The following is a 12214-nucleotide window of genomic DNA, read 5'->3' as shown; positions in this document are numbered from 1 at the left end:
TTATCGGGCATGTCTACCGCAAACGCGGAATTGAACACTCGGCAATGATGGGGCGATTTCCTGGTCAGAGGCACCGGGGACGTCCACGTTTGTAAATCTTCAAAAATCTTTCAACATGGACAAACCAAAATTTTGAAAACCTAATTAGAAGTATGGACAATCGATCGTTGTGGAGACTCACGGTAGCCGACGCCTTATTCAGGCATGGCCGATGATGATGAAACCCTTAACTTTCTAATACCGTACTCAATTGAAAGTTAATTGAATTTACTCAAGCATAATTTGTATTGGTAACTCTGTTGGTCTTGCGCGTGTGCAAATAAGCAAGCCAAACCAGGCATCTCGCTGAATAGCCCTGGCCCAAATTGCTATCCAGCGATCGGGTTCGGTACTTATTCTTAAGTAGGCTAATCGTATAAGTATATGGGTAAACCAGGGATATCTAAAGAAGGGGATACGAAGGCTCACAGCGATTGCCTTATTCTCATGACATTAGAAGGGCGGTAGTTGGTACCTCGTTAAACATGCGGTTCTTTTTAAAATTGCAGAAAGTTTTGTAGTGCAGCTGGTACACTCAGCTACACAAAACAGTTAGCAAGTGTTATGTAGAACATATTTAAAGAATACTTGTTTAAAAAGACAGTTGAAAGGTAGGCTAACCAGTTAGCTGTTTTTTTTTCACAAAATCTTTGCAGTTGGCTAGGTGTAAAGCAAGTATACGGGTAGTTGAATTAACAAGTAATTATGAGCATTCATTGAATATCTATACCTGGCGGCAATAGTGCAATGCAGGTTGTCACAACAAAGTTTGTTAAATTACTATCGGTGCCAACTGTTATTTTACCATAAACAGAGATTATTTACGATAAATAGAAGCCCTTCTATTGTCCGACATAATAAAAGCCTTTGTATCCCCTTCTCTAGATATCCCTGGGGTAAACTTATTAAACTAAGCAATCGTATTCTTGAATAAGTGTTCTGATTTGACAGTCAAACAGCTTGCATCAATATAATACACGGCCACCATAACTTAAACTTTAATGCAAGCCTATACGTGGACGACCGTACAGATTTTTGTTTGCGGCCGCAGGTAGTGCATCCCTGGGCGGTGTCTTGTTTTGGGTCCCGGAAATGTCATTGATACCAGGGGAAGGGCAAACTTAGATCTCAACGGCGCTGGTTACAAATGTGCTATGAAAATAAACGGGCAAAAATAACCTTGCTAGTAACTCTACATTTCAGCTGCACACAAGAGCCATTTTCGTGTAAGTATTGCTAATCAATACCTTCTTTAACTTCCAAACATGGAACGACAATTAATAAAAAAAAACATCTATTGCATGAATCATCAACGTCTTCAATCACAAATCTACGAAAAATTACTTCCTGTTTAGCCAAAATTTGCTACAGGTTGAACACACAAGCGGTCAAAAATGCAATTGTCGCACAGCGGGAGAATAGGTGAATGGGGAGTAAATAGTAATAAAGCATAATTGTTTACTTACAAGTGTTTCTGCTTCATTGGTGTCACACGTCAAAAATGTTGCTGAAAAAAATACCTATTTTACTTACAAAAGATAATACAGAACTACGAATGGCACACTTCTTTTCAGATATTTTCTATTGAAAAGCTAACAAAACAAATAGGCTACATATTTAAACAGGGAAACGCATACACAGAAATCAATTTGAAAATAAGTAAGCAAGCAAACGTGTGAAGTTATTTAGTGTAGAGTCTCAGAACTTGTAAAACTTTTGAAGTTTATTAACATCAGCAAAACTGTAAGATACTTGCAAAGTCTTAATGCCATTCGCAAGACCAGCAAACGCCTCGCCAATGATGTTTTTATCTGATTTTGACAGAAACATAGCAGCCATGTCAAATCGTTGAGACTTTGAAAGATAAAATAGCAAATTGTAGGCGCGATCGGACTCGGCTGCCAAATCGCTCTTGATATGTGATTGGGCTACGTGAGCAAACATCACGATCATGTGATCATCAATCTTATTGCTGACCATGGAAGGAATTTGTTCAACGGGAACTTTATCTAAGATGCATTTGAATGCGGCTACGTTGGTTTTTGGCTGGATGGAGTTCCACAAATTGCCGAATTCGTAAGGAGTCAGTTTATCAGGAACGTAAAGAGATGCCAGGCTGGTAGCAGCATTAACAACAGTTTCATCTTTTCTCGGAGATGATTTTTTAGACATTATTTCGGAGCCAGATGGTTGCTCATCCGAGATTCTATTGCCATTTTCTTGAAGAGTTTTCTGCTCTTGGGGTATGTTTTCAGAAGCATCAGTTGAATGATTTCCTGATTTAGTTTTGGGTTTCTTTTCTTCAGTCGGTTCTACTTTTTTGTCTGGTTCCTTCTGAACAAACTTCTTTGATGGACCAGGCTCTTCATCAGAAGAATCTTCTTCGTCGCTCACTTCCAAGATGGGCACTTTTCGCTTTGGCGCCGAATCTAAATACTTTTTCAAATCTAACATTTCTGATTTGGCAGACTTGTTTCTTGGATCTAGTTCCAAAACTTTCTTATAATCATTCTCCGCCTCCTTGTACAGTTTTAGACTTTTGTTCGCTTGTGCTCGTCGGTAATATGCTTTCATATTACAAGAATCCAACTTAATCGCCTCAGTGCAGTCATGGGAAGCAGAGAGATGCTTATTCAGTTTAAGAAAGCAGAGAGCTCGGTTTGTGTAACTGGCGATTTCTTTTGGACAAAGCTGAATGCATTTAGTGTAACTTTCCAGCGCACCAGCATAATTGCCTTTTTTAAACAAGTCATTACCTTCAAGTTTCAATTTTGAATATAGATCTTGGCGAATTTTTTCTCTTTTTGCTTCCATGGCTTCAGCATTAGGCTTTTCGGTTTTCTTTTCGGCCGTGACTTTCTTTTTCTCAGAAACCGTCTTTGAAGATTTGTTGGTGTTTGAAGATTTTTTGGCACTAGATGGGGATTCCATCGGCTTTTTGAGGTTAGTTTTCGACGTAGCTTGTTTTTTAGGTTTTCTTGCATCTTGCGCTTTTATATCAATAGATTTTGAAGCGTTGTTGGGGATTGAATTTTCGTCTTTCCACTTCGGCCCGTAAACGTCACGCAAATGTTTTGCTACTCGGTTGGCACCGTCTTGGGCTTGTGTAGCTGACCAATCAATGCTTTGTGCTGCTCGGAAGTCTTCATACGCCAACTTATACTTTTCCATATGCTCGTAAGCGCACGCACGGCGAATGAAAGCTTTGATGTCCATTGGCTTCAGCTCAAGCACTTTGCTACAATCCGCAATGCACGATTTGTCATCGCCAGACTTAAGTTGGCAGGCAGCTCGATTGTTGTACAGCGTTGCAAGAGCGTGAGAGTAATTGGCATCTGGATTAGCGTCAATGACTGAAGTCAAACGTGAGATAAGCGCGGAATACTTGTCACAGGCACTGGCGTATTGACCGGATCGAAAAAAGGCTCCTGCAGCTTCTTTCATTTCTTGTAGAACTTTAGGCAATGGAGTATGAATAACTTGAGCTGCTTCTTTAGCAAGAGGTTGTTCATCAGTAGAAGATGAAGATTGACTAATTGGTTCTTCATCGTTTTCATTGTGATCTTCAGTGTTGACCTTTGCAGGTGTGGTTGGGCTGCATCCATTAAGCTGACGAGAATCAACAGCAGATATGTTTTGGCTTTGAGAACAAGCTTCTTCAGGATTCGATGTGGAGTTGTTTTGAAAGTGAGACTTTGTTCCGTTGTCAGGAGGACTTGCTTCCTCTTCTTCCACCTCCATTATCTTCATCTTTCTCCCTTTCTTCACTTGCTTAGATTTCACTTCATCAAGAATTTTCTTCGCTCGTAAATTATTCGGCTCCTAAATAAAAAAATATCTAAGATTGCCAAAATTATTCATATCTTTATCAGCACAGTAAACTTAAAAGAATAAGCATTAAAGCAAATATGCGTCAAGTCGCCTGTTAACAATCACACGCAATGTCAGGTCGTACTTTGATGTATGCACCATCACTACATCGCACGATGTGTGTGACCTAATCACCTAACATTATTGAAAAAAAAACGTCAAGTTGTTACCTTTTTTAACACAAACTCGACGTCGTCTCTGGCTTGGTCGTATCTTTTTAATTCCTTGAGCGCGGTCGCGCGACGAAGTTTAGCTTTTAAATTCTCAGGTTCCAAGCTGAGAACTTCATTGCAATCCTTCTCAGCATCACTCCATCGTTCAAGTCGTAAATATGCCAAAGCTCTGTTGTTGATAGAAGCCGCTGTCCTCATGAGACTCATGCTCCGTGAATAATAAGCCAAAGCTTCTTCAAAATCACCTACAGTGCAAGTCAAACACAATTAATGATAATAAACAGTGACAACTGTTGAACGAAATACAGTAATGTAGTAACACTACAGATGTGACTTGCTTTGCTACTCGTTGGCAAAATACATTTACATTTTGATACCAACTTATGGTCGTTACAGCACTATAAAATTAGTCAAAGTCAAACCTATTCCGTCATTGTTTCGTCATGTCAATATATCAGTGCACTGCAACAAGTAATTTACATAAACATGGTAACAACCTTAAGCTTTATCACTATCGCGTGCGATATTTTAGTATAAAAATGGATAAAATAAACCATACTTAAGTGTGTGAACATACCTGCTTTAAACGATTCATTTCCTTTGTCCTTTTCTCTTTCTGCACATATTTGCTTTTCTTCTTCTGACATTTTTGTTGACTCCACTTCATGAGAAATCACTGCATTCTTCACAAGGATTTCATAATTAATAAAGCGAAATTCTGTTGACAATGAAACCATGCACTTGTCTGGAATTACAACAGTGTGCAGCAACAATCGGAGAAGGTTCATCAAAAATAAACACAGTCTTAAAACACAAATTTTAGTATATATGTGACAACCAGTAGCCTACCATTATTCACGATGAAAATAAAAAAGCTTAGTTCTTCATTTTGTTTTACATTACAAAAGGCATTTCAAGCTGGTTTTCCAGACAAAGACTATCATGAAAATTTCCTACATTTTATTGTGCGATTTAATTTTGAAGCACTGGTCAGTGATCGATGATCTATGAAAATTTACTTCAACAATACCTTAAACCTTTTACGTAAGCTAATGCATTGAATAAATGTTGCATTTCAATTCTTACTGATTTTTTCGGCTTTGCAATCTCAGCTCCATCTATTTTCTTGCATTCTGCTTCAGCATCATATTTATTCCATGCTTCAAAATCATTACTCCGAATTTTTTCAGATTTTTTTTTGGCACTTTCAGACTTTGCATCTGTTAAAAACATACGAAAAATTAGCCCACTGTTAAACCTAGTTAATCAGAAAACCATTTTTTTAATTATTTAGCTTAAGTCTGGGATTTAACATACTCACCACTCACCAGTAGACAAATGCGCTTGAGCATAAACTATTTTTATGAAAAGCTCTGATGAATACTAATAAAATATTTGATAAGTTACTGCACCTTTGGATACTTTTGAAGTTGTTCTGATGGGTGGTAGATCTATTTCACAATGACCATTTGTTAGATTTTCACTCTGATTCATGTTGTTTATCCATTCATTCATTCCGCTAGAAAGTTCACTTGCTTCTTCATTTGGTAAATCTCTGCAAATGAGAAGTGAGTTTTAATGTAACTTTACATTGGCAAATTTTCTATATTGCACTGACACATAATTTTTTAAAGTTAGATTGTTCATATCGGAGCACGTCTTTTAGGTGCAGACAGTTAGGTGCCTGCCATATAGATGCACACACTGTGAAGTCAGGATAATTAGGCACAGCGCCCGGTCATTTAGGTGCTATTTCCAGTGAAGTTTATTTCATTAGGTGCTTGGTAGGAATACTGCAGACAATGACGTACGCAGAATTTTCTCAAGGGGAAGAGAGTATTTGAAAATTGCTTTTCAATTCAAAAACGAATTAAAAAAAACAACATCGATTTGCTAATTATAACCAGCAAGTTATATTGTAGCAGATTAGCCTACCATATTCAGCTTGCATTGACAATATTTTGTTAGTTTGCAACAGCTAGATTACTCATGTGCAGAGATTCTGTATCTAAATCAAATTATGTGATACAACACTTTTGACGTGTCGCATTTGTTTCATGTAGATGACGTAATTGGCTTACTCAACCCAGTGAACCTCGTGTATTGAGCATATGTTCAGTGGGATACACAGGATTTTGTTACTGTTGGGAGGGCATTCAATATACACAATATTTATTAAACTCACTTTATAACACAACAGGGAGAACTGTCGCATTTGTAATGAAGTATTTCTGATAAATGATTATAAGTGTAATTTGACACACTGAATAGCATCTAAATGACCGGGCGCCACAGTGTGAGCACCTATTTGGCAGGCACCTAACAGTCTGCACAGTAAAAGATGGGGATCTTTCAGCATTTGTCAAAATAAAAATTCCAAAATGCAAACACAAACCACGGTGAAATGGAAAAAAAAAATGTTTTTGAAATTGTATTTTTTTGAGGATTGCTAGAAGTTATACAGCAGCTTAAAACATTCCAGCAGTGTTAACTATATCTAAAAAAATACTAATCCGTTACACTTGTACGTCTGTACGATGCTGGTTTTTTTTTTTCGCTGAGACTTTTCGGTTATTTGTCCGAAATGACTTGAAAAAATTCGGTCATTTTTTATTTATTTTGGTCAATTTTTCTGATGAAAATATTTCCTTTCAAGTAGTTGATACCAAGCCTCGAAATTCGTTTTTGTTGACGGCGGACAAACTAGTCCGGTCTGAGCAGCTATCTTGGCGGACAAATGAAGTTTCACGGCGGACACACCAGTTTTAGCGTCAATCGTCATGTTTAATCACTTTATCTTGATAATTCTTCACCATTCGAAAACTAAAGCTACGGTTTAGAAGGCTTTTTAAAATTTCAGCAAAGTCACTCTGAACGGTTTTCATCAGACCAACAACGTGCGCTTGAAGAGTCAAAGCGCCGTGTATCTGCTTAAGCCGCATAACTGATTAATTTCCACCGAACGAGGTCGTGTGGCTTCTTGCATTACAATGCTCTGGGCACGAGTCGAAAAACTTGTACACTAACGCCACTATTTTCTGCTGTGCAAAGTTTCATTAGGCTTTTTTCTTTAGGTTTATTTTTTGCGTGTCTTGTGAGCGAAAGTGAATTTTCCATGGGCCTTTTCTTTCTTATTGTAATACCAAAACTTATCAAATTTTGCTGCATCTTGCTGTAATATAGCCTACTCGTATAATCAAATTTTGTAATCAACCTTGTCTTATCAATATTACAGGGAGATCAAAGCCAGACATTGTGACATAAAACTTGAATTAAGTTGCGCGTGATTAGTGCAGAAGTACCGGTATTCCCATCGATTATTAGCGAATAATTTGCCTTTGTTGCGCTGATTCAATGTCATCAATCGTTGAAGCAACGTAAAAATCGAAAGTTTTCCTTCTTGAATGGAAGCTAAGAGATAGGCTACAGTATTCACATTTTCTAGATGCACGGGAAATTATATTCTCGCAACAATTGTTTGTGCTATGCAATGACAATTTGTATCCGTAGTTTCTGTGTTATTTCTCGGCAGACAACTATGATCGATCTAGACTAGAGGGTACTTCCCGCAGACATCACTTGCTGTGACGGCGGACATGTCCGCCGTGAATTTCGAGGCCTGTGATACAAACCAAAATTTGCACTTCCTGACTAGCTACAACATTAAGTTTCGCTGAGAAACGTTGTCGTGCTTTATCTGAGAAAAGTTAGAACAGACAAACGTTTCTTTAACGTTCATCAGCGAAACTCAACCTTTGACATTTTGATCAAATTGACTATATATTTTTTCGGACATTTTGACCGAATTGACTATATTTTTTCGGACATTTTGCTAAAAAATCAGTCAATGACCGATAAATGACCGAAAAAAAACCCAGGTACGATGTCTTCTATATATATACACCGAGATGTAGCCTACTTAATAGAATGTACCTTGACTTGAGTATAGGTTTTTCAGATCTCAAGATTCTGCTTTTGGGATTCAGCTTGATGACCTTTTCCTCGCAATGCTTAACAAGGTGAGGGTAGTAACCATGATGGCCAGCTCGTAAAGATCGTAAAATTTTTTCAAGAATCTGCACAAAATTTGTTTAAGACACTAATGATTAGTTTATTTCAAATGACAATATCTTGGTGTGATAATGTGATTTTAAAATATAATGTCAAAGCTTTATACGCTTTCACATCTAGGTGATGTGTGCAAATTTAATAATACTAGAGCTTGATTCTTTGTCAAAATATACAATTTACTGCACTGAGGAGACCTTAAGATCAAAACAGTGATGTCCTGTGTGAGTGTGTGTACAGAATACACGTACCGTATTATTTGCCATGATTGTTCAATTTCAAGCTAATGTGTCCTTTTGTGTGCTGAAATATTTCAGGGTACATAAGCTACTGTGCATAGACATATACACTATGGTTAAAACAATCAGTAAAGTTTAACATTTTAGATTGCTACAGTATGGTACAATGCTAATCAAGAGCAGCAAAAGAGAAAATAGGCTAGGCCTAGTCATTAATTCAGTTGTTCCAGTACAGGCATGAAATCAGTGTCTTGTCCAGACACACCAGCATACTTTCAATGAGCGTGATGCCATCAACTTTCAGATATGTGAGATAATTTTACTAAGGTACTCTAGGCATAATTATGTAAGCTACAAATAAAATACTTTAGTTTGTCCCAAAAATATGTAACAATTTGTCAAGTTTGTCACAAAAATATGTAACAATGAAAAAAAAATCATATAGGAAATCACTAAGCCTACAAAATACCTTGACATCATTACATTCATCAATATACTTGTAATCCATCATGTCAACTGATACCTCCTTGTCGTGGTGGTCACCTGCACCAAACAACTGAGAAGCAGACTCCATGATTAAAAATTAGGTTTCTATCCTGTCTACAGTAATTGAGTCTCAACTTTTGCAGTTATTAGCCTAGCTAATTATACCAGGATTTTTGGCTACAAACAAAACAAAAAATCAACTAGGTTCAAAAGGATAACTTAATTCGAACACATAACATAGCTTTTACATCATCACTAGTCATTAGAACAAAACAAAAATTGGCATTGTGGCTATGACAGGAAACGTTTGTATGTTGCCCTGTAAGAATTCTGACAAGTCAAAAATACTGCTTTTCTTTGCAATATTCTAGTTCAGGAGTTCCCAACCTGGGGTCCATGGTCCCTAGTAGGCTAATTGTATAATTTACTTGCTGAATCTTTTTGGTTTTTATTTGATTGATTGATTGAATTTTTATCCTCGGACTGGGAAAGCTTCTTGCAGAGCTTAATCCTGGCAGTTTCGCATACTTGTAGAGGCTTTGAGTCACTGACGCAGGCCCGGTCACCGAGATTGACAGAGTGAAGTTTCCGATTGTTGAAGTCTTGTTCCCGGGAAACTATTTCATCCATTAGATGCCGCTGAATGGAGAGCAGTCCTTAACGTGCGTTGCTCAAGCGCACACCCCGAGAGTCATAGCATCTTTTCAAAAATTGGGACTAGGTGGGCAAATTTTCAAAAAAGGGCACTTTTAGCGCGAGAGTTATTTTAAAAGGGCACTTTTCGCGCGTAAATGATGGAAAAAAGGGCATTTTTTCCTGAGCGTAAAACATGTAGGCTAAGCTTAAAAATGCAGATTTCTCATGCAAATTGTGGGTAAAAAGGCATATTATACCTAGTCCTAGACTAAACTTTTGAGACCCATAATTGATTCCTATATTCATCTCTGCCCACAATATTTTATAAATATTAATGTAATAAAATTTAATCTAGCAACATTTAGTTGCAGAGGTCTCTTGTAGCCTACTAAAGTAAAAAGAAACAACTACGATAATCTATGAAACACAACTGCGGCTAAGATATTATAATGAGTTGAATCTTTGCGAATTATAGATCAGTCTAAAGAGCTGGTATTTTATTTTGATGAAAATCAGATGAAAATCATTTTGATGAAAATCGGTATTTCAGACTTTTAGAATCTCACACAAAATTTGAGGTAGGCTTACCAGGGGCTCCGAGAGGGGGGTAAGTCGGGCAACTTTCCCCCCTAGGATAACATTGTAAAGGAAAAACGAGTAGTTTTTCGTTTTTTCACTTTTGAGGGGGGCCCAGTTTTGCTCTTAAAATAAAAATGTATGAACTTAAAAATGAATAAATTTTTGAGTGAAATGTTTCAAGTATTTTTCGATCATTGTAGATGCTACAATCAAGAACAAACCGTTTTCGTATTGAAGTAGGCTATGTTAAATTGCTTTAGGGCGTAAAATATGCTGCTTTAAACCTATTGATTTCTGTATCACTGAACAGTTTCTGTTGTTTTAACTTAGAAACTGATGCTACTAGAAACTAATTTTGTTAAGCGTGTAGCCTACTAGCCTATTTTTGCTTGACCAACTGAATCTTGACTCCAAAAGCTGCGTTGGCCAGGCATATTGATCCAACACGTCTGGAAAGGTGGACGATGTTCAAGCAAGATCAAAGGAAGTAAACCTTTCTGCCTATTTTCTGATGGATGGCATTGCTTAAATCTAGCTGGAGTTCATAATGTTCATAGTGTACAGTGTTGTCCAGATGTCATATCAATTTAGGAGTAATTAATCGCCTGTAAGCTTATGTCATTTTCGATAGTACCTCGGCCAGATAGGAAATTATAAAAAAGCTGTCCCATAGTCCAAGTTGACTACTTGAGCTGCTTAAAATCTATGCTTCTTTACAAGATGTGGATTACTGTCCCAAACGAGATTCACTCGACTAATCAATTCATATAGGGATAAAGAACTGGCAGAACTGTTCAATGGACAATCAGAAGAATTGAATGAAATTACAGGAAAATGGAATCAAAGTTAGAGAAAGCTGGAAAGAGTAGGCTGGACTTGGCTACTCGCAAGCTTAAGTTGTTGTAGGAACTATGAAATGAAAAGAATTTTCTTTTATTGGGGACAGAACTAATCAACAACTCCACTTCACCAGCTCAATCATACAAATGATATTTATTCTACCGTGTGCTATGTTGCAAAGGATTCGCTAGCTGTTGGTAGTTTATTAACAAATGTATCAACAAACTCAAACATATTATCGATAAGTTTGAAGTTTTATGGAAATTGGTTATTGGTTAGCGCGTCACTTCTGGAACGAAGAAGCTTCAAGATCAAGCGGCGCTGGTTCGACTCTCGGGATGTGCGCTTGAGCAATGCACTTTAAGGACTGCTCTCCATTCAGCGGCATTTAATGGATGGAATAGTTCCCCGGCAACAAGACTTCAACAATCGGAAACTTCACTCTGTCAATCTCGGTGACCGGGCCTGCGTCAGTGATTCAAAGCCTCTACAAGTATGCGAAACTGCCAGGATTAAGCTCTGCAAGAAGCTTTCCCAGTCCGAGGATAAAGATTCAAATCAATCAATCAATCATCGTATACGACATATATGTCTGATGTGTAGTTGCGGGCATGTGGAACAAATTTTAAAAGGTTATTCCCTACAATAATGAAATTTTGGATAAGTTGGTACTTTTGAAAGAAAGCTACATAGTAAACTTAACTGAGCTGTAAACCGGAACGCACCACCTCATCATCTCTACTCAAAGATGCTGTGATCCGTAACGTTGCATTGCAAAAGGTCCGAAACGGATTGAATGATTTGTTGAGATATTTTTAATGCCTGTATTGTGTTTTTACAATTTTTTATACAATTTCTATACTAAAATTATCGGCTAGAACAAATTCGATTCGCATCATGATCGAAACCTATAGCCTATAGGCTACTGGCCGGTCACGTAGATTTGTCAAGGGGAGGAGGCCGTTATCACCGACCCAACAACGGCTCTGTTCTACGCAACAAACAAACAAGAATGTGTCACAGCTAACAAGATCATCAGCAAACACCCTCGCACTGCCCAAACATTAGATACTGGTAGCCTAGGTGGGGTAGGCTATGCTACTCTCAGCAGCCCTAGATGTTCACACTGCGAATCCAACATTCAGGACATCGATCACTTCGTCAAGAAAGGAGTGCTCAACCACCAAATCAGTGGTGGATATGGAACAGCACATCCGATATTTTTAAACACTGGTTGCAACGCACATGAGATGTGCACAGTGCACACCATACCACCCTAGGCCT

The 12214-nt window shown here is 37.8% G+C and overlaps 1 protein-coding gene across 1 annotated transcript; it reads right to left on the bottom strand.

Moving 5' to 3' along the window:
• Positions 1-697: 697 nt before the first annotated feature.
• LOC145775539 (sperm-associated antigen 1-like) lies at positions 698-9023 on the bottom strand. Its single transcript, XM_082586836.1, has 7 exons — positions 8859-9023; positions 8016-8158; positions 5495-5637; positions 5169-5302; positions 4660-4765; positions 4080-4327; positions 698-3861 (listed from the first exon to the last, which is right to left on the bottom strand). The coding sequence occupies exons 1-7, from the start codon at positions 8961-8963 to the stop codon at positions 1738-1740; spliced, it is 3003 nt and encodes a 1000-aa protein (XP_082442962.1). The 5' UTR covers positions 8964-9023; the 3' UTR covers positions 698-1737.
• Between the last annotated feature and the right edge of the window lie 3191 nt (positions 9024-12214).

This window comes from Aplidium turbinatum, chromosome 8 (genome assembly GCF_918807975.1).
Source record: "Aplidium turbinatum chromosome 8, kaAplTurb1.1, whole genome shotgun sequence".
NCBI lineage: Eukaryota > Metazoa > Chordata > Ascidiacea > Aplousobranchia > Polyclinidae > Aplidium > Aplidium turbinatum.
Note: the sequence above shows the minus strand (reverse complement) of the source record. Positions and strands in the feature narration are given on the sequence as shown.

Bases quoted from the DNA above. Each gene is read 5' to 3' on its own strand.
- LOC145775539 (XM_082586836.1), bottom strand. From the start codon at position 8,963: ATGGAGTCTGCTTCTCAGTTGTTTGGTGCAGGTGACCACCACGACAAG. The intron at 5,638-8,015 runs GTACATTCTATT...TCTCATTTGCAG, and splicing joins AAACCTATACTCAAGTCAAG to AGATTTACCAAATGAAGAAG. The intron at 4,766-5,168 runs GTAAGAATTGAA...ATCCTTGTGAAG, and splicing joins TTGCAAAGCCGAAAAAATCA to AATGCAGTGATTTCTCATGA.